General features: G+C 36.4%; 1 protein-coding gene across 2 annotated transcripts in view; it reads right to left on the reverse strand.

Moving 5' to 3' along the window:
• The window catches only part of SLC44A5 (solute carrier family 44 member 5), a 379,083-nt gene that overhangs the window by 57,021 nt on the left and 298,171 nt on the right, over positions 1 to 23,891 (reverse strand). For both annotated transcript variants that reach the window (XM_060023840.1, XM_060023841.1), the window contains exons 4-5: positions 19,735 to 19,819; positions 63 to 147 (exon numbers count right to left, since the gene is read on the reverse strand). In XM_060023840.1, the coding sequence (XP_059879823.1) occupies positions 63 to 147; positions 19,735 to 19,819 (170 nt within the window). The remainder of the gene's footprint in view (positions 1 to 62; positions 148 to 19,734; positions 19,820 to 23,891) is intronic.

Consider the following 23,891-nt stretch of genomic DNA (forward strand, 5'->3'; position numbering starts at 1 on the left):
CCAAGAATATTCAAAATCGCTAACATCACCAGCGAGGCATTTTTTTTTTTTTTTTGCCTTACCTGTCTGGTAGGGCACTGTAGGTTTACCACCACGGAGGGACTGGTACAGCTGAGCAGGTTAAAGTAAAACAAAATGGGCTTGTTCCTAAGAGAACAACATAATATTTTTAGTGACTGTGGAAATATTTCATATCATTTCAGCCCCTGTATACTTTAATATAACATAAAATTTAAAAATCGGCTTCATTTTCCCCAGACAGTTGCAAAATATTCTCCAACTCCCCTTTAACCTGCCTAACATTTAAAGCACCTTTTGGTCATAGTAAAAAGTTGAAATAATCAAATTGTCCATCAACAGGGGATTGGTTACATAAAGAATTCCACATCCTTAAAGTAGAAGACTATATTGCCATTGAAAATAATGTTGAAAAATGTTTAATGTTTTAGCGGGGAAAAGTGAGACCCAAAGAGATCACAGGAGAGTTGAAATAAACCAATGGGGTAGAAAGAGGGCAGCACTGAAGCAGCCTGCCATGGGAGAACATGGAGTCAAGTAAATGAGCTTGCATCCTCCTGGTGGTACCTCATCTGACAAGAGACTGGAGGTGAATCACCATGGATAAAGCCAAAGGGGTTTGGTGGAGGGCAAGCCAAAGGTGATTTCTCAAGTCAAAGAACTAGTCAGTGAGGACTTCCCCAGAGAATTTCCACTTGTGCACCATGAGAGAGCCAGCCTTTGGATGCTTACCCCAAAGACAGAGTTTATGGATAGTCAGTTACATCTTAGCTGCAGTAGCAACAACCATGTGGGACTAGGACAGTGGCCAGGAAAGTAACAGATACTCTTCCTTCTATCTGTCACACACAAAGAAAGAGCTAGGACCAGGAGAGAGGGAAGAGAAGGGAAATAGCAGAACAGGGCCTCTCTCCCACTCTAAGTTCCCTTGCAGTGTTCAAACCTGAGCTGGGGAATTGGAAGAAGCAAGATTCAAATTTTAAATTGGACTGCCCTGAACTTTTTAACAATAGAAAGTATTTAGAAAGCTATGGAAGGAAGCTACCCAAGATGCCAAAACAAGAAGGAAAGAAATTTGAAAGAACATTGTTAAAGGCAATAATAGGGGAAAAATAAACCCATTTCATGTTTGTAATCCCATCTAGATGGATCAAGAATCTGGCTATAAATTCATACACAATATGCACAAGGCTACTTCACGATTCCACAAGAGTGAGCTTGGCTCTTTCACCACCCAAGCAACTATATCTTCTGCATGAGATTCAGATTTGTACCCAAGCAAATGAATAAATTATTACATGTCATGGATCATTGGAGTCCCTTAGGAGTAGTTAAAATGCTGAATGGTAAATCAGTAAGTGTCACGAGTCCCCCACAGGTAAAACTGATTTATAACCTGCAAAATGCTACATAAACTCAAGTTATTCATCAGATTATGTGATCCTCAAGGGTAAAGTTTGTATCTTATTCATCTTTATACCCACCTCCCTTGCCAACACTTAGCCGAGTACTTGGCCCATATTAGGCACTCATCAGATGTTGCAGAATGGATGAGATCAATTTCAGAATAAGTTTTTCAATATCTTAGAATCCTTAGTTTTTTGCACAAATCTATAGTCATTCTATCAAAGTCTGTCTGATATCTTTAAACATCAGTGGCCCTCAGATTCCTTAGGTACAAAGTAGATGGCAATGGTTGCAGCTGAACAATTCTGCAAAAGTGATTGAGGAAGTAACTCATTATTTAACTTGAATTATATTTCCACCATGAAACAACAAAATAGAAGCAACTACAAACTACTAGTTTGAGCTGATGTAAGATGCACTTAAGCCCATCTCTCTTCTTTCCCGAGACTCATGGAAATAAAAGAATAAAAGTACAAAAAGGAATAAACCTCACCTTACCAGCTAAGGATGTGCAGGATGGGATCTGCACACAATTGCACAAGAGAGTTCAACAATTTCTGGAAGATGGAGAGCATATGAGACTGCGTTGAGTGATGAATGCACCATAGAAAAGCTACAAAAAGGGTGGGATATGATATGCCTGTTAGAAATCATGACACATTCTGGACTCAAAGCTGAGAGTGAGAAATGTGGCCAAAAGTAAGAAGATTAATGAAGGTTTATATACAGGTCTACAGTGCAAATCAGTGTCTCTATGCTCCTCCCATACACCTACACTTAAGACTTCTAGCATCCAGGAAAAATGGGCAAAAACAGAGGCCTCTTTTGTTGAATGATAGCAAGGGCTTTTGTGGGATTGGGTACCCCAGTCTACAACCCTTCATTTTCTGGCATTGTAAAAGCCCATGACTGACAGCTTCCCACCAGTTCATGCTGTAGTGAAATCTAACAGCTAATACAACATTCCTATCCCATATGGGGCAGAGGCATCCCTGGAAAAACTGAGCTACTAACACAGAAACAGAGCAAATTCACACAAGCAACCCAATTCTTTCTTTAGTAAAAATGGATAACCAAGTAGCATCAGGAGTTTAAGAGAAATTAGAATAGGAATGAGAAAGACTAAAGTAAACAAACAAAAACTGATGCCAGATGAAATAAAAATAATTCAGGGTATAGGAGGGACCTTAAAATTTTTTTTTTCAGAGTAATTCAAGCAGATTATTCATACATAAAAATACTATGTTATTAGAGGAATAAATAGGAAACAAGAGGGCTTTAAGAGATTTAAAATATGATTAACAAAATTTTAAAATCAAAAGCAGAGCTGGAAAAAACTTGATGAATCTCCTAGAATACAGAATAAAAAATCATAGATGGAAAATATAAGGAAAAAAAAAGAGGTATCGAGACTAATCCAGGAGGTCCAAGGTATAACTAACAGAGTTCCCAAAAGACAAACAATAAAATGGAAAGAATGAAAACAGCAAAGAAATAACTGAAGAAAAATTTTCAGAGCTGATGAGAGTCATAGTTCTTTAGAATTAAAGGACCCCCATTGAGGCCTGAACAAAAAGAATATTTTTTAAGAAAGACCTACATCAAATTGTGGGATTTCAGAAAACCAAGAGTAAAGAAACGATTTTAAATGCTTTCCCAGAGGATAAAAGTCACCACAAGGTATGTGAAACAGACTAGCATTAGACACATTGGATGCTAAAAACAATAGAACAGTATCTTCAAATTTCTGACAGGAATTGTCTTTCAAGTTACACTTCTAAAGCTAGACCATCAGTCAACTGTAAAGAGGGAGAAGAAAAATATTTCCAGGGACTTCTCAAAGTTACTTCCTGTGCTTTCTCTTCTTAGGAAGATAATCAAGAATGTTCTCCCTCAAAACAAGGGTGTCGACAAAGAAAGAAGACAAGTTGGGATATAGAAAATTGTTCATGGGACGTGCTTACACTAAAAAAATATATATATTTCTTGTTTATCTGAAATTGAAAATTAACTGAGCATTTTGTGTTTTTATTTGCTAAATCTGGCACCTCTAGAAGTGGACCCAATCTAATGAGGTAGATAAGTCCCAGAATTAAAGCTATGCAGTAGGCCTAAAATTTACCTGGTCCTGAGTGGAACAAAAGGACAGAAGTTCTACAAGGCAGGTGTTCAGAGAAGAGGGAGCCTCTGAAAAATAGTGTGATTGGAATGGTAGACAAACTTATGGTCCTGATAAAGACTATTCAAGAAAAACTTGGCTGACAAATAAAACATTTTACATGAATGTCATTGCCCTATGTTGAAATAAACTAAAATGTAGCATGATGCTAAGCTGCAAATAAAGTGTAAGATTTGGCTTTGATATCAGGGACACAGTAGAAATGAAAATGTAATGGCCAGACAGTGACTAAACTTCACGTAGTTATTACAAAGTAAAAGTCTTATTTCCAACTTCTAGAATCAACCTACCAACAGAACATGAAAGATTCTGATGAAGTTGCAGAACTGAACTTTATAACAAACTTGATTATGTAAAGGGTAAATATAAAAAGTGGAATAGAAAGGAAAGATGGAGAGAAGGGTAGTGGGGATAATATCCTCGTCTTATATAAAGAGGAGTCGAGATACTGACAAAAGTTAGTGGAACAAGCAATTGAAGCTCAGTATACCATTTAAAGTCACAAAAGTAAACTATAAGAGAATCTGAAGGCAATAATTCAACCATTAAACATGGAACAAGGAGGGAGAACAGAAAAACAGATAATGTAAATAGTTAAACCTTCATTTTTCATAGCAGGCTATCAATGGATACTATCTAAAATTAATAAAGTACAAAATGAAAGAATAAACATATGATTTAAAGTTATGCAAAAAACTGCCAGAAGAACTAAAAGCAGTGTTATGGACTGAATGTGTTCCCCCAAAAGTCATATGTTAAAATCCTAACCCCCAAAGTGATGGTATTAGGAGGTGGGGCCTTTGGAGGTGCTTAGGTCAGGAGGGTGTAGCCCTCATGAATGGAATAAGTGCCCTTATAAAAGAGACCTCAGAGAGCTCTCTCATCCCTTCCTCCATTTGAGGATACAGAATAAAGATGGCAAACCAGGGAATGGACTCTTGCCAAGAACCTGACCAAGCAGGCACCTAATCTTGGACTTCTAGTCCCAAGAATTGTGAGAAATAAATTTTTGTTTTTTACAAGCTACCTACTCTATGGTATTCTGTTATAGCAGCCTGAACTGACTAAAACAACCAGAAGGAGGAGAGATTATCTTTCTGGAAAGAAATCTCCTAAGACAGGAGACCATTGCTTTTATTACTTTTATTATAAGCTCTTCATTATTGTTTGGTTTATTTTCATAGGCATATATTATTTTGATATAGATTTTAAAACTTAAACCAAGTAATAGATCCGGGCTTGTAGTATGTTCAATCAAACAGATTTATGAGACCTCCTTGTCATTTTATAAGTGTTTCTTCAGTGAATTGAAGACAAAGTTATTATTGCTTCACTTAGATGCCAAATTGATGCAAAACTTAAATAGAAGAGCTTTGTTCTCTTAATCTTTCCTGTTTCCCTATCTGAAGCTCATACTAGGAAGATGATTATTTTGGTCTGTCTAATCTGGCAATTGGGCTGCATCAGACAAGGTTCAAAGTTGTTTTAACCCAAACTTTATAAGCTGAAGTTTTTGTAGTAGCCAAAAGGTGGCATCAAAATCAATCGAGTTCTTGCTTTTTAGTAGAAATCCCAAAGAAAAGGATCATACCCAAGTATCATGAATAACTTCCCTGCAACTCAAAAGGCAGAGAAAGTTACACACGTCAACAAAGGACTCCATTTTCCTTTGAGTCCGTTTTATCTGCTTTGACATTTTAGAAAACTCTCAGTGTTTCCCCTAGTGTCCTTTTGGTTAGGCATAGACAAAGCACAGACTGACCAAATTCTATCCTAAACACTATCACACCATCTCTAAGCATGGGATTTTACGCTCAGTTAAGGAATGTTTTTTAGAGTTGAGAATCAAAGGGTTGCTCTAAGCACATCATGACACTAATGAGTACAAACACTGTTACAGTCTAACAAGTATGTCCTGGACTCAGTTGTTTGTAGTGCCTAACCTGCTTTACACATTCTCACAGAGATGCATTTCATTTACAGATGAAAATATATACAGACACATTTTTTTTAATTTAATGGTACTTTTTACCAGTTTATGTTCAAGGTTTTAAGGACTAGATTAAACGTGGAACATGGAAAACCAATTTCACTGCAACTTTATCAATATGCAGCCTAAAGAACACAGAATTTGGGCTTAGAACATGTTACTTTTGCCATTTAGTAGTCAGCTAACCCTGAGTGCATACTTTAACCTATCTGAATTTGCTTCCTAATTGTCTAGATGAGAGTAGTAATAATGGCACCACTTAGCAGTGCTAATAGGAGGATCTGATAAGAACTTTACACTGACCTCCAACTGGAGCAAATCACTGTCTTTTCTGTGCTACCCCTTTATTCTGATTCATTTAACAGTGAATCTACTGAGCACCTACTATAATGAAGTGCTGAGGATACAACAGCAAAACAGAGAACGTCCCTGATCTCAAAGAACTTTGACTCTAGTAGAGGAAAATAAACAAGTGAAATTAATAACCAGGATAAATTCAAGTAGTGATAAGTACCCAAGACAATAAACCAGGGTCTTGTGCCAGAAAGTAACTAGAGAAAGTGGGGGTGAGTGTAATGTTTCAGATGTGATTGTAAGCATTATTCTTCAGACAGCACACTCTGCAAAACACACTAGATTGAAATTCATGGATTTCTTTTTTTTTTTGTCCAGTTCCTAGTTTAATTTTTTCCAGTTTTATTGAGAATATACTTGACATGTAACATTGTATTAGTTTAAGGTGTACAGCATAATGATTTGATATATGCATATACTGAGAAATAATTACCACAATAAGTTTAGTTAACATCTATCACTTCATATAGCTACAAATTTTTTTCCTGTGATGGGAACTTTTAAGATCTATTCTCTCAGCAACTTTCAAATATACAATATAGTATTGTTAATTATAGTCACCATGCTGTACCTTCCATCCCTAGAAACTTATAACTGGAAGTTTGTATGTTTTGACCAGCTAAAGCCCCTTTCCCACACCCCACACCTCCCACTTCTGGCAACCACCAATCTGTTCTGTTTCTATGAGTTCATTTTGTTTTAGATATCACATAGCATAATAGGCTCAGGGTCCATCCATATTGTCACAAATGGCAGGATTTCCTTTTTTACTGCTGAATTTTTAAATTTATTTATTTGTATAAAATCACATTTTCTTTACCCATACACCCATCCAGTGAGACTTAGGTTGTTTCCAGGACTTGGCTATCATAAGCAGTGCTGCAATGACCATGGGGGTGTAGATATCTATTCAAGATCATGATTTAATTTATTTTGGTTATATACCCAGAAGTGGAATTACTGGATCATGTGGTAATTCTGTTTTTAATTTTTTTAGGATCTCCATACTGCTTTCTACAGTGGCTGCACCAATTTACATTCCCACCAATAATGCACAATAATTTCTCCACATCCTTGCCAACACTTGTTTTCTCTTGTCTTTTTTGATGATAGCCATTTTAATCAGGTGATAACTCATATGGTTTTGATTTGCACTTTCCTGATAATTAGTGATGTTGAACACCTTTTCATATATCTATTGGCCATCTATATGTCTTCTTTGGAAAAATGTCTATTCAGATCCCTGCCAATTTCTTAATCATTTGTTTCATTGTTTGGTTTTTTACTATTGAGTTACATGGGTTCTTTATAAATTTGGGGTATTAATCCCTTATCAGATGTATGATTCAAAAATATTTTCTCCCATTCCATAGGCTTTTCATTTTGTTGATGGTTTCCTTTGCTGTGCAGAAGCTTTTTAGTTTGATGTAGTCCCACTTGTTTATTTTGCCTTTTCCTACCTTTGCTTTTGGTGTCAGATCCAAAAGATTATTGCCAAGATCGATGTCAAGGAGCTTACCAGGAGTTTTACAGTTTCAGGTCCTAATTCAAGTCTTTAACCCATCTTGAGTTGATTTTTGTTTATGGTGTAAGATGGAAGTGGTCCAGTTTCGTGGCTTTGCATGTGGCATTCCAGTTTTCCCAACACCATTTATTGAAGATAATATCCTTATTGTATATTCTTGGCTTCTTTGTCATAAAGTAATTGACCATATTTCTGTGGCTTTATTTTGGGGCTCTCTAATATGTTCCATTGAACAATGTGTCATAATTCTCTCTCCTCTTCTATTTTTTGAAAGAGTTTGAGAAGGACTGTTAATTCTTTAAATGTTTGGTAGAGTTTATCAGTGAAGTCATTTGGTCCTGGACTTTTCTTTGTTGGGAGGTTTCTGGTTACTGATCAAATCTTCTTACTAGTAATTCGCTTGTTCAGATTTTCTGTTTCTTCATGATTCAGTCTTGGCACGTTGTATGTTTCTAGGATTTATCCACTTCTTCTAGGCTGTCCAATTTCTTGGTATATAATGGTTCATAGTAGTCTCCTATGATCCTTTGTGTTTGTGTGGTATCAGATGTCTCCTGTTTCATTTCTGAATTTATTTAAGTAGTCTCAACTTTTTTTTCAATGAGTCTAGCAAAAGGTTTGTCAATTTTATGTTTTCAAAAAAACAGTTGGTAGTTTCACTTACCTTCCCTATTGCTTTTTTTGTTAACATCTTTATTGGAGTATAATTGCTTTACAATGTTGTGTTAGTTTCTGCTGTATAACAAAGTGAGTCAGCTATATGTATGTATATATCCCCATATCCCCTCCCTCTTGCGTCTCCCTCCCACCCTCCCTATCCCACTCCTCTAGGTGGTCACAAAGCACGAAGCTGATCTCCCTGTGCTGTGCAGCTGCTTCCTACTAGCTATCTCTTTTACAGTTGGTAGTGTATATATGTCAATGTCACTCTCTCACTTCGTCCCAGCTTACCCATGCCCCTCCCCGTGTTCTCAAGTCCATTCTCTACATCTGCATCTTTATTCCTGTCCTGCCCCTAAGTTTGTCAGAACCTTTTTTTTTTTTTTTAAGATTCCATATATATGTGTTAGGATATGGTATTTGTTTTTCTCTTTCCGACTTACTTCACTCTGTATGACAGACTCTAGGTCCATCCACCTCACTAAAAATAACTCAATTTCATTTCCTTTTATGGCTGAGTAATATTCCATTGTATATATTTGCCACATCTTCTTTACCCATTCATCTGTCGATGGACACTTAGGTTGTTTCCATGTCCTGGCTATTGTAAATAGTGCTGCAGTGAACACTGGGGTACATATCTCTTTTTGAATTATGGTATTCTCAGGGTATATGCCCAGTAGTGGGATTGTTGGGTCATATGGTAGTTCTATTTTTAGTTTTTTAAGGAACCTCCATACTGTTCTCCATAGTGGCTGTATCAATTTACATTCCCACCAACAGTGCAAGAGGGTTCCCTTTTCTCCACACCCTCTTCAGCATTTATTGTCTGTAGATTTTTTGGTGATGGCCATTCTGACCAGTGTGAGGTGATACCTCATTGTAGTTTTGATGTGCATTTCTCTAATGATTAATCTCTATTTCATTTATTTCCACTCTGATCTTTGTCATTTCCTTCCTTCTACTAACTTTGGGCTTATTTTGTTCTCCTTTTTCTAGTTCCTTTAGGTGCAAAGTTAGGTTGTTTACTTGAGATATCTCTTGCTTCTTAATGTAGTTGTTTATCGCTATGAATTTCCCTCTTAGAACTGCTTTGCTGTGTGCCATATGCTTTCGTATGTTATATTTCCAATTTCATTTGTCTCAAGATACTCTCTAATTTCCCTTTTGATTTTTTATTTGACCCTTTTGCTTAGTGGCAAGTTGTTTAATCTCTACATATCTGTTAATTTTCCAGTTTTCTGACTTAATTTCTAGTTTCATACCATTTTGGCAGGAAAAGATGCTTGATATGATTCCAGACTTTTTACGTTTATTAAAACCTATTTTGGGCTTCCCTGGTGGCGCAGTGGTTGAGAGTCTGCCTGCCAATGTAGGGGATGCAGGTTCGTGCCCCGGTCCGGGAGGATCCCGCATGCCGCGGAGCGGCTGGACCCGTGAGCCGTGGCCGCTGGGCCTGCGCATCCAGAGCCTGTGCTCTGCGGCGGGAGAGGCCACAGCAGTGAGAGGTCCGTGTACCGCAAAAAAAACAAAACAAAACAAACCCTATTTTGTGGCCCAACACATGATTTATCCTGAAGAATATTCCATGTATTTGAGAAGAATGTGTATTCTGTTGGTTTTAGATGGAATGGTCTGTAAATGTCTGTTAGGTCCATCTAGCCTAACCTATAATTTAGTCCAATTCTTCCTTATTAATTTTCTGTCTGGATGATCTAACCATTGATGAAAGTGGGGTATTGAAGTCCCCTACTATTATTATATTGCTACCTAATTTTTCCCTTCAGATCTGTTAATATTTGCTTTATACATTTCAGTGCTTTTAAGTTGGGTACATATTTATAATGTTATATCCTCTTGTTGGATTGACCCCTTTATCATTATAATCTTCTTTGTCACTTATTAGTCTTTGCCTTAAAGTTTATTTTGTCTGATATAAATATAACTACTTCTGCTTTCTTTTGGTTTCCATTTGCATGGAATATGTTTTTCCCTTTGCTTTTATTCTGTGTCTGCGCATAAAGCTTAAGTAAATCTCTGGTAGGCAGTATATAGTTGAGTCTTGTTTTATTATTCATTCAGCCACTCTTTATCTTCAGATTGCATCATTTTATCCATTTACATTTAAAGTAATAATTGATAGGTGGGACTTACTATTGCCATTTCATTCATTGCTACCTAGATGTTTTGCAGTTCTTTTGTTCTTTTCTTCCCTTGCTCTCTTCCTTTGTGATTTGATGATCTTCTGCAGTAGTATGCTTAGATTCCTTTTTTTTTTTTTTTTTTTACCTTTTGTGTATCTACTATAGGTTTTTGCTTTGTGGTTACCACAAGGCTTACATAAGACATATTACAGCAGTCTATTTTAAGTCAATAACTTAATGCAGATGCATACTAAAGTTCTACATTTTTATTCTCCCCCCAACATTTCATGTGCTTGATGTCACAACTTGCATCTTTTCACCTTGTGTATCCATTAATAAGTTACTGTAGTTATAGTTATTTTTACTACTTTTGTCTTATAACCTTCATACTAGATTTATAAATGATTTACCCACCACCATTATAATTTTAGACTATTCTAAAATAGACCTTAATTATGTATTTTCTTTTACTAGTGATATTTTTACTTTCATATGTCTTTCCTGTTACTAATTAGCATCCTTTCATTTTGGCTTGAGGAAGTCTCTTTAACATTTCTTATAAGGCCAGTATGAACTCTATCAGCTTTTGCTTGTCTGGAAAACTCTTTATCTCTCCTTCAATTCTGAAGGATAATTTTGCTGGATACAGTATTCTTGGTTGGCAATTTTTATTCTTTCAATATATATATCATTGAATATATCATTCTACTGCCTTCCGGCTTGCAAAGTCTCACTGAAAAATCTGCCTATAGTCTTACAGAGGTTTCCCTTATATGTAACAAGTTGTTTTTCTCTTGCTGCTTTTAAGATTCTGTCCTTGTCTTTAACTTTTGACAGTTTAATTATAATATTTCTTGCTATGAGTCTCTTTGGGTTCATCTTATTTGGAACTTTCTGTACTTCCTGGATTTGGATGTCTGCTTGCTTCCCCAGGTTAGGGAAGTTTTAAGCCATTATTTCTTTGAAGAAGCTTTCTGCCCCTTCTCTCTTTCTTCTCCTTCTGGGATCCATATAACACAAATGTTGATCCACTTGATGGTGTCCCATAAGTCCCTTAAGCTATCTACACTCTTTTTCAGTCTTTTTTTGTTTTGCTCCTCTGATTGGATGAATTCTACTGCCCTATCTTTGAGTTTGCTCATTCTTTCTTTTGCTTATCTAGTCTGCTGTTGAACCCCTCTAATGAATTTTTCAGTGCAATTTTTATATTCCTCAGCTCTGTGATTTCTGTTGATACTTTACCTATATTTTCTATCTCTCTGTTGAAATTCTCATTATACTTATGCATTGCTCTCCTGACTTTGGTGAGCATCTTAATGACCTTTATTTTGAATTATATCAGGTAAATCATGTATCTCCATTTCATTAAAATCTGTTTCTAGAGATTTATCTGTTCTTTTGTTTGGAACATAATCCTCTGTTTCTTCATTTTCCTTGATTCTATGTGTTGGTTTCTGTGCATTAGATAAAACTGCTGCCTCTCTGAGTCTGGTTTCTTGTAGGAGATAAATCTTAATCTTCACTCCAGCCCCAGCTCTTAACTGTCTCTCAAACCTTTGTGCATGTCCAAGTTGCTTTCTTTGTTCTTAGTGGCTCTTAGTAGTTGAGTAGTGCCAAGACCTGTCAGTGTCCCAAAGGAGAGGATCTCAGTCAGTGATAGATGCAGGCTGATTGGAAGTCAGACCCTCAGACACCAGCTTTTAAAGTACATAAATAGATCTCTTTCAGGGAAAGACTGGGAAATGAGCATTTCAGTCTGCTCCCTCTGCACTGACAGCTGAGGGGATAGCCAGTTAAGAAGTGTTTTTTTGTTTGCTACAGTTGTCCCATTTCATTGTGGGACCAATGAAATGCAAGCCCCATGGGCCACCAGAGCCAGATCAAGGGGTGTGTCCCCTGGGTGGCAGTTGCAAAAGCTCGTGCACTAGATGTGTGCACAAGTTCCTACCAGGTAGTCAGTACAACTTGGAGCTGCCAGAGGGAGAACACAGAGACAGTGCCCACTGGCCTCCTCCAGGCTCTGGGGAAGACTGTAGTCATCCCCAGATGTGTGCATATTAGAAGTCTAACCCTCATGCAGCAGCTATTGAAGTATGCAAATAGCTTTCTTTCAGGAAAAGCCTGGGAGATGGGTGTTTCTGTCTGTTCCCTCTGAGATGAGTCTGGGGGAAATAACCACAGTGAGTTAAGAACTTCTTTTTTTTTTTGCGGTATGCGGGCCTCTCACTGTTGTGGCCTCTCCCGTTGCAGAGCACAGGCTCCGGACACGCAGGTTCAGCAGCCATGGCTCACAGGCCCAGCCGCTCCATGGCATGTGGGATCTTCCCGGACTGGGCATGAACCCGTCTCCCCTGTATTGGCAGGTGGACTCTCAACCACTGCGCCACCAGGGAAGCCCCAAGAACTTCTTTGTTTACAATAGTCTTATGAGTCTCATGGATGCAAGCCGTGTTGGCTTTCAGAGCTAGGTGTTTTGAGGGCCTGTCCCTTGGGTCAAGAGTCTTAAAAGTTGGGGCACTAGATGTGGGGTTGAAACCTTTCATTCCTCAGGGACAGGCTGGGATTTGGGCATTTCCTCCCAATTGTATGGCACTGAGCCAGGCGTGGGGTTTATGGTAAAACTGTGTCTCAGCCTTTCCTACTCATTTTGATGTGGGTATTTCCTTGTTCACCTGATATGCAGGAGTTACTCAGCTAGTTTCTGGATTTCTTTCAGAGGGAATTGCTCTGTGTGTAGCTGTAGATCCAGTGTGTCCATGGGAGGAGGTGAGTTAGAAGCCTCCTATGTTGCTGTCTTGGACGTGAACTCTCTGAAATCCATGGATTTCTTGGCTATATTCCTGAAGACTGAGATCCTTGAGAAAACTCTGTGTCTTGTTTCCTAGAGTGATTCCAACCTTTTGCATAGTGACTGGCCCTTTGGAGACCTCACAAATGATGTATTATAATATTGAATATGAAAGTGCTTTGTTAAAAAAAGGACATGTAAGTTTCACCCTAATTACTCTTCTTTCATTTAATTTTTTGCGTTATTATCAGAAAATTAAGGCCAGGTAGGTTGAGTCCAATGCCCAAAGGTCAACAATGGAAAGATGTAAAGTCAGGATTTGACTCTAGAGTATATTCTTTCAACAAAATGTTTTATCTCTTGTTCTTTCAAAGGGCTTTGATAAGTAAGGTAACTCATTGCCTCAGCTCATGTACTTTCAAGACTTTTATTTTTGGACAATTTGGAGGGAATATAAAAGTATTAGATTTTTTGGTAGAAACTTGTAATGCATATTAATATATAAATAAGCAAATAAAAATTATTCATAATTCTATTTTATAATATCTGTCATTAATTCTTTTTCAAAATAAAAAAAAGTTTAATATTTTAATATTTTCACATGCTCACAGTGAACAACTGAAACAGTTCAAGGAAGTATAAATAGCAACAAGAATGGTCTTTTAAAATGTAAAGTGGATTGTATCACTCTCTTGATGAACACCCTTCCATGGCCTTCCTGCACTTATACATCAAATCCAAATACTTTTAAAGGGCACATAGAACCACAAAATCTGACTCCTATCTGGTTCTCAGACATCTGCTCATTCCACTTCCCTTTTTCTTTGCTACACTCCAGCCTCCTGGGCTTCTTTCTGTTCCAGGACTACCATAGGCTCATTCCTGCCTCAGGACCTTTGCCTTTGTCTCTGGCTTTAAAGCTCTTACCAAGGCTTTTGAAAGGCTGCCTTCTTCCTAGCCTTCATATTTCAATTTAAAAGTCACCTACTCATGAAAGTCCTAACCTGCCCCATGCAACCACGAGGCAGCTCATTATATACCCGTCATTCTCTATGGGGCCACCTGTTTTGCTTTTTCTTTTATAACATTTATCATACAATTTGAAATTATCTTGACTGTTTACATCTTTATTGTAATTGCCCTCTAACTGAATGTAAGCTTCATGAGTGCAGGTAGCTTGTCTACTTGTTTGCACTATAACCTCTGCCTTTAGAACACTATCGGAAACATAATAGTGACTCAGTAAACACATAAATAAAAATAAAAATATAATCCCACTACCCAGAAATAATTAATGTAGGAATGTGTATATCCTTTCATATATAGGTGTTTTTTGATACGTGATATTCATATATATCACAAGGCAGAATTATACTATACATGGCATTTATTATACTAAATTATATAATTATACTAAATCATGGCGTAACCTGATTTCTTGAATTAACAAAATATCATGGGTGTATTTCCATGTCAATAAATACATCTCTACTCAATCACTTTTAATGATTAAATAGTATTTTATTACATGACTGTACCGTAACTCATTTTTTTTTAACATCTTTATTGGAGTATAATTGCTTTACAATGGTGTGCTAGTTTCTGCTTTATAACAAAGTGAATCAGTTATACATATACATATGTTCCCATATCTCTTCCCTCTTGCGTCTCCCTCCCTCCCACCCTCCCTATCCCACCAATCCAGGCTGTCACAAAGCACCAAGCTGATCTCCCTGTGCTAATGCGGCTGTTTCCCACTAGCTATCTACCTTACATTTGGTAGTGTATATATGTCCATGCCTCTCTCTCACTTTGTCACAGCTTACCCTTCCCCCTCCCCATATCCTCAAGTCCATTCTCTAGTAGGTCTGTGTCTTTATTCCTGTCTTACCCCTAGGTTCTTCATGACATTTTTTTTCCCTTAAATTCCATATATATGTGTTAGCATACGGTATTTGTCTTTCTCCTTCTGACTTACTTCACTCTGTATGACAAACTCTAGGTCTATCCAACTCATTACAAATAGCTCAACTTCGTTTCTTTTTATGGCGGAGTAATACTCCATTGTATATATGTGCCACATCTTCTTTATCCATTCAACTGATGGTGGACACTTAGGTTGTTTCCATCTCTGGGCTACTGTAAATAGAGCTGCAATGAACATTTTGGTACATGACTCTGTTTGAATTATGGTTTTCTCAGAGTATATGCCCAGTAGTGGGATTGCTGGGTCATATGGTAGTTCCATTTGTAGTTTTTTAAGGAACCTCCATACTGTTCTCAATAGTGGCTGTACCAATTCACATTCCCACCGGCAGTGCAAGAGTGTTCCCTTTTCACCACACCCTCTCAAGCATTTATTGTTTCTAGATTTTTTGATGATGGCCATTCTGACTGGTGTGAGATGATATCTCATTGTAGTTTTGATCTGCATCTCTCTAATGATTAATGATGTTGAGCATTCTTTCATGTGTTTGTTGGCAATCTGTATATCTTCTTTGGAGAAATGTCTATTTAGGTCTTCTGCCCATTTTTGGATTGGGTTGATTGTTTTTTTGTTATTGAGCTGCTTATAAATTTTGGAGATTAATCCTTTGTCCGTTGCTTCATTTGCAAATATCTTCTCCCATTCTGAGGGTTGTCTTTTCATTTTGTTTATGGTTTCCTTTGCTGTGCAAAAGCTTTGAAGTTTCATTAGGTCCCATTTGTTTATTTTTGCTTTTATTTCCATTTCTCTAGGAGGTGGGTCAAAAAGGATCTTGCTGTGATTTATGTCATAGAGTGTTCTGCCTGTTTTCCTCTAAGAGGTTGATAGTTTCTGGCCTTACATTTAGGTCTTTAATCCATTTTGAGCTTATTTTTGTGTATGGTGTTAGGGAGTGATCTAATCTCATACTTTTACATGTACCTGTCCAGTTTTCCCAGCACCACTTATTGAAGAGGCTGTCCTTCCTCCACTGTATATTCCTGCCTCCTTTATCAAAGATAAGGTGACCATATGTGCGTGGGTTTATCTCTGGGCTTTCTATCCTGTTCCATTGATTTACCTTTCTGTTTTTGTGCCAGGACCATACTGTCTTGATTACTATAGCTTTGTAGTATAGTCTGAAGTCAGGGAGCCTGATTCCTCCAGCTCCGTTTTTCGTTCTCAAGATTGCTTTGGCTATTCGGGGTCTTTTGTGTTTCAAAACAAATTGTGAAATTTTATGTTCTAGTTCTGTGAAAAATGCCAGTGGTAGTTTGATAGGGATTGCATTGAATCTGTAGATTGCTTTGGGTAGTAGAGTCATTTTCACAATGTTGATTCTTCCAATCCAAGAACATGGTATATCTCTCCATCTATTTGTATTATCTTTAATTTCTTTCATCAGTGCCTTATAATTTTCTGCATACAGGTCTTTTGTCTCCTTAGGTAGGTTTATTCCTAGATATTTTATTCTTTTTGTTGAAATGGTAAATGGGAGTGTTTTCTTGATTTCACTTTCAGATTTTTCATCATTAGTGTATAGGAATGCCAGAGATTTCTGTGCATTAATTTTGTATCCTGCTACTATACCAAATTCATTGATTAGCTCTAGTAGTTTTCTGGTAGCATCTTTAGGATTCTCTACGTAGAGTATCATGTCATTTGCAAACAGTCACAGCTTTACTTCTTCTTTTCAGATTTGGATTCCTTTTATTTCCTTTTCTTCTCTGATTGCTGTGGCTAAAACTTCCAAAACTATGTTGAATAATAGTGGTGAGAGTGGGCAACCTTGCCTTGTTCCTGATCTTAGCATAACTCATTTAATCAATCTCCTATTGATAGACACTTAGGCTGTTTCCATTTTATTATTACTATTTCATAGTACCTATAACATTAGGAATGTTTATGCAAATTTCCATCAGATATGTTCTAGGAGAAAAACTGCTGAATCACAAAGAACATACAAATTTCATAAATACTTGATAAAATATGATAAATATTATCATATTTCACTACCACCAGTAGAAAATAAGATGTCTTTTTTTCCTCTCATTCTGGTCAATCCTGGAAATTTTAATCTTTTTAATTTATTTGACAACTTAATAAGCTAAAGTAATATCTCTATTAATTTGCATTTCTTTTTTAACTGTGGTTGATCAGCACTTTCTGTTATTATTGGCCATTATATCATGTTATTTCCTGTTTATCACTTTTGCCAACTTCTACACTGAATGATCATCTTTTTCTTTTTTGATTTTATAAAAGTAGTTCATATAATAAAGCTACTGACCCACTGTCAGGTATACATGTTGAAAAAATTTCCTTTTCCTGAATTTCCACTTATCTTTTAACTTTGTATACCACTTTGTGGGTTAAAGTGGGATTACTCTGTGTCATACTTTAAAATTTCTGTTACATTTTCTGGCTTTGGGGTCATGTTTAGAAAAAACTTCTTTACCTCATTATTCTATTAACATGCCCCTGCATTTTCTTCTGTTACTTTTTGGTTGTATATTTTATATACAATATTTCCATATTTCAGTATTCATTTTGGTATAATGTATGAGATAAATATCCAATTTTATTTTATATTCATGAATGTCATTTCAGTTAACTTAATACCACTTATTTAATAATCTACTCTTTGGCTACTGACTTGGAATCCCATCTTTATCACATTTCAAATTGATGTTTGTAATTGTATTTATTTCTTTCTGCTAGTTCTATGATAATTTCATACTGTTTTAAGGATTGAAATCTGATATTTTCATAAATATTTTCACTTACTACTAAAAACTGTCAGAATCATTTAAAGTAACTTTTTATCTTTTCAAATTAATACACATTTATATAAGAATTAAAACAATTGAGAGGCTTAAAAAATATATATTCTGGAATACAATAGGTGGTTTGTAAACAAGTATATAATTTACCAAATGATAATTGTGGTATCAGAAGTCAGAGAGGAAAAAGAGCATATTTTTCAACAAACTATTCTGAGATCAACTGGCGCTGCAATTGGAAAAAAAGAAAGTTTGATTCTTACTTCATTCCATACACAAAAATAAATCCCAAGTGCATTAGAAATTTATAACTTCTAATAAACCATAGACATACTAGAGAAATATACCTAAATGTTATTTTCAGGAGAAGGAAGGCAATTATAATCATGACACAAAATCCAAAAACTATAAAGAAAATTAACATAATTCTTAAAAATATAAACATACATTTTTAATGGCTCCATTATATTTTATTAAATACATGGGCCATAATTTACTACCATCCACATATTGTTAGGTATCTGTATAGTTTCCAATATACTGTTATTGTAAATAATACTTTAAAGAACATATCTGTTACACTAGGATTGTCTTTGAATGATCTTTATGTACTGAAATTGTGGTATCCCATTTTTGTTGGAAATAAGTGGGTCATTGGCTTAGGTCTGGGAAACATTGTTACAGAGGCCCTTTTAAAAATAGCCTATTTTAAAGAACTAGAGATTTGTGTGATCTTTTTACCACCTGGTGCTTTCTTTGTCCTTCATAGTGTGAAGGTTTTGTTGGCAATGTCTAGGAGCTTTTGAGTTACTGAGGTTAAGATAAGAATTACCATCCTAGATCAGAATTTAGTCTAGTTGTCTCTAATAGGCAATGAGGACCTTTTATAGATGTCAGCTTACCCGCCATAAACTCAACCTGACATGATTAAGGATTTACCCCCCAACCTCACCCAAATTTCTGGTTTCTCTTGATTGTCCATAATAATTCTACTCCGTGTGTGTTGTTAACCCTTTCCTAAACCTATTTTTTAAATCTGTTTATCTCTTGGAATAATAAGCTCCAAGTTATGGGTGGGCAACATGGGGACACAATAGAAATATTCTGAGACTCCTTTTTGCTGTTTTTGGTGGTAGAGAGCGCTGCTGCTGCCTTGGTTTCTTACCCTTTCAATACTAACTTTTATAGAAACTGAATTGGTTATGAAGAACCAGGGTATTGAGTAAAAACTCAGGTATTACCAGAAAAGAAATGGACCAGTGAGAAAGGAGAAAAAAATTTCTAAAAATATGAAATCTATGTTTCTGTTTTGTTTTTTCTTTATGATGAAGAAAGAAAACTTGCTTTCATAAATGAAAACTTCTGTTATAATTAACATTAGAAAGGAATTTAATGGAACATTCCCCCTTGTTTGTTTCAGCTACTTAGGGTCATTGTCAGCAGCAGGCTAGTTGTCTTGAAAAGCTGGCCTGCCACTCATTGAAGACTTTCTAGGTGTGCCCCTCACTTTGAAAGGTGGAGTGATTTATCAATAGACACTGTGGCAAAAACAATTCTAACAACTGCACTGTCTAGCTTTTTAGCAGCTCCTCAGAACTCAGCCTTCCAATAGCCCATTTCATAAGGCATTTTAAAATATGGCTTCCGATAAAATCACTGGTCCAATTCACCCAGTACAATTATATTTTTACTAAGCAGAGTCTTCATGTGTTCTAATAAAATGCTGCAGAACAATGACATCTTGTCTTAAGTCATATAGTATGAAACATCCCACCTGCTTATAAACTGCCTCTGGGGAAAAGGGGAGGGAAGTCCTTTTTTATGAACTTCAATCCTCTTATGAGTAGGATTAATGTGAAAGTGATTTCTAGGTTCCAGCTTAGACAGTAAAATCAGACAAAGCAAAGTGGCCATACTCACTCATTGGGGGTGCCCTTTTGGCCACAAAAGTGACCTTGGCTGTCTGTAGGATAGGCCACTCTTCTGGGGTCGCCATTGACCCAGGCTGCAGGAACAAGAAAAGACAAAAAAATCAGCAACAGCTGGCTGAAGGCAGTCTGATTTGAGAAATTAGAATGCACCATTGCAACACACTAACCTCTCCCCTCAATCACAAAAGATTATTGATTTTCTTAAAAGAGTAATTTCTTAATGAAAAGTAAAATAAAATATGGATGAATCAGTCAGAAAGCACATTTCTTATTCTCTCAGGATTCATCTGGGTTGTAGCCAAAACATGAGGTAATGCACTTAGAAAATGACATTTATTAAAATGTGAATTAGAGGGCACACTACAAATGCTTGGGTGGCAAGAAGTCACTTTTGCTAGGGCTCAAAACTAAATGACTTCATAGCAGAGCTAATAAATTTGCAGTACCTATTATGATGTAATTCTTTTGGGTTATACATAAGTGAAGACCATTACAAAAAATTCAAAGGAGTGAAACTATAATACCCAATTCAAATTGGCTAGTTCTTTATGATTTCTTATGACACTGTAAAGGCGAACAGTAGCAACTTCAGAAGTAACACATAATAAAAATTCACTGTACACTTTGTCTGATAATCTCAAAGCTGCCTATAAATATCAAGTGTTTTCAAACTTCATGAAATTAAAGATTTGGCTCTGTTTTCTCTGAAGATGCTGGGTGGGCTCCACCTCATACAAACTCATCGCCCTTATATACTTATCAGCTAGACTAGAGAACCACACAAAGCAACGTACATTAGCTAAATTGGGCCACACTCCCTAATTCTAACTAAATGTTTCTAATTTCTCTAATTTGATTAATACGTTTCCTAAAAATCTGGGAAATTTATTGGTCACCTAATGCTTGTCTTTGTATATGGAAAACATATCTCTTTGTCCTTTGCTTCTTTTAACATTTTCAGCTATCTCCTTACCCACATGTAATGGATTTGACAGTTCATGTTACAATTCAATCACTCTTATGTATATAGCCTGTGTGACTTGGGAAGATAAAAATAAATCAATTCTGAATGAGAATTTTAATATGGAAAAGACACTTTTCTCAATAATTTTTCTCATCCATCCAAGCCTTTCCTTTTAGTATCCGAGTACCCAGAAAAGTCTCCTTTGTCTAATTCTTTCTTCAATGTCATAGAGGCATTGACAGTTTCATCTTCTAATACCTTCTTACAAAATCTGACTCATTCGGACAGTTCTCTGCTGCCATATGCTCCCATCTTTATTTCCCAGGATAAAGAAAGTGGACTATAAATAAGGCATTTAAATGACATCTAAGTGTTCAATGTATAATGTCTCCAGGCACTATTTTATTAAATTCTTCTTTTATATCTTAGTTTGTCAGATACCTAAGAGTTCTAATTTTACCTGACTCTATACTCTGTAATATGTTTCTTTTTTTTTTTTTAACATCTTTATTGGGGATGTAATATGTTTCTTTTAACTTTATCCCAAAATGGTATATTCCTTTTCTATACAATTATTAATTCAAAATGGGCACCTGAAGAAACATTTGGATTGCTAGGTTTGCTACTTAATATTTTTATGATCCTGAACAAGTCACTTAAATGCTTTAGTCTTGGCTTTCCAATTTGTTACTAAAAAAATGGGTATAATAATACCCAGCCCCAAAGAATGTTGAGGATATGAAAGAAGATAAAGAAAGTGGAATGCCTAAAGTGGTGCTTGACGTGCAATATGGACTCAGTAATGATAGGTCCTGTCTTATTTGGGTTTCACAGAAACCAAACACTGAGACAAGGACTTTGATACACGTAGTTAATTTGGGAAGTGATTAAGTGGGGGTGAAGAGAGTGAGACAGGGAAGGGAGCAAAGTCAATAAAGTGCATGTTAACGAGTGGGATACTGTTATGGGTGAGGTGACTCCACGCTGCTGGGGACCTTCTGAGGAACCATGGAGAACATCTGCCCATGTTGCCGTGTCAGTGGGCATGATAAAACTATCTGCCATAGCTGCAAGCACACTTGGAAGGACTGGGGGGATGTGGGGTGGGGCATCAGCAACACCTGCTGTAGTTTTTTTCTTTTTTCATCATCAGTCATTCAGCTAAATATCTTACTAAATGATAGCTCTGTGTCCTGTACTAGAAGTCAATACCAGTATAGTTTATGTCAGAGTTCTCAACAAACACATGAAAAGGAGAGAATAAAGTTTGTAGAAGGCTTGGAGAAGAGGTGGGACCTGGAAAAGACTAGAAAATGACCAAGATTTGAGAAGGAATCGGGAAAGTGACAAGGAGTAGGGAAAGAATTATAGATTGAAGAAACAGTATAATAATAAGAGCTTCAATTTACTAATTGCTTACATGTATCAAGTACTATGCTAAATATATTATATCCATTTCTCATTTGAGTCTCACAATAACCCTATAAAGTAGATATTTTCACCTCTGATATTATTTGCAGCTCAGAGTTTTATTTACTTCTCAAGATCACCCAGGTTTTAAGTGGCATAAACAGGGTTTGAACTTAGGAGTGTTGCTCTCTAGGGCTCATGCTTTAAACATTAGACTATAGTCACTATACTGCTGCCTGCTAAAGGACAGATTGGGAATGAGCTTGTTAACACTGGAAACAACAAGGATATCAGCTAAATGAGGATGAGCAGTATGTTAGACACATATGGTAGGAAAGGAGATAACACAGGTGATTTTGGAGCCTCTGCCACCTGTAAAGAAGAGCTTTGTACTTGGCAGGAGAAGGAGAGAGTCTGGTTGACAGGGATCTCATGCCCGAGACAAAGGAGAGGAAGATGAACATGGAAGTGTCAAGGGAAGAGTTCTCCTTCTTGATTTTGTAGTTTTGAATTATGGCAGGTGGCTGTTTACTAAGCTGCTGTTACACCTCTCCACGTATCCTCTGGCACAGAAGTTTTGCTGCATATGCTCTGTGTTTGAGCTGGAACATCAAGTCTGAGCTGAAAGCTTCAAGGGCCAGTTCAACCAAGTCACCTCAGTCAAGGGTATCTAGTTTTCTTTATCTTCTCCATTAAGCCCACATCTCTCCACACCTCCACTGGAGGAATATGGCACGGAAAAAAGGAGGAGGAAAAGGAAATATGCAGTAGCAGTCATTCTGTCCATTAGTAAAGTAAGGGGCTTCTCAGATTTTACTCCCTTTCTTGGAATTTCTCTATTCATGGAACTTCTAGAACTGTGCTGTCCAATATGGTAGCCACTAACCACATATGTCTACTGTGCACTTAAATGTGGCTTATCTGAAGCGAGACATAATGTAACTGCAAAATACATATCAGATTTTAAAGAGAGTATGAACAACAACAAAAAAAGAATGTAAATATCTCATTAATACTGTTCATATTGAGTATATTTGAAATGATAATATTTGGTTATGGTTAATTTCATCTGTTTATTTTTACTCCCTTAAATGTAGCTACTAGGAAATTTAACATTACACATTTGACTCACTTATGTTTCTTCTGGCTCGATCTGTTCTAGAATATTTCCCCACAAATGTCAGGACTTCTCATATAAGGTGATTAATTGTGCTGTAGCATCATGGGTTTGTATGTCAGTCCTCCTCAACTCCATCATACCCAACACATCCTTTTTATAATGAATATTTGACAATGCTGCTTTTATATAAATCTTGAAGTACTATTTATACATAACTCATCTACCCCCCCACACACAATTTCTTAAAAACAAACAAACAATAGCTGTAATGTAAATGAGAACTAAGAAAATAAGTTCTAATTAAACAGTATGCATATCAATATTGCAAATGCTCACATATGACCAAGCTAGAAGACACAGTAAAATAGGTACTTGCAGCTATAGATAGAATCACTGAATGTAACAGTTATAATTGCAGGAGGATTCAGGTGTATTGTGTAGGAGACTCAAATACTGTAAGTGGTGTTGTCAATGATATGATTTTCCTAAATGAAAAAATTTTAGTAAATTCCAACCAAAAAAGTACAATCTTTCCTAAAATTCTCTTGGTAGTTATTAAAACCATGCAAAAATAAAAATTTGTAATTTTAAAACAGAAGTTCTAGATTCAAATATTTAAAAGCAAATTGTCACCTACATGAGTGGTACATGG

This window comes from Delphinus delphis, chromosome 1 (assembly GCF_949987515.2).
Source record: "Delphinus delphis chromosome 1, mDelDel1.2, whole genome shotgun sequence".
Classification (NCBI taxonomy): domain Eukaryota; kingdom Metazoa; phylum Chordata; class Mammalia; order Artiodactyla; family Delphinidae; genus Delphinus; species Delphinus delphis.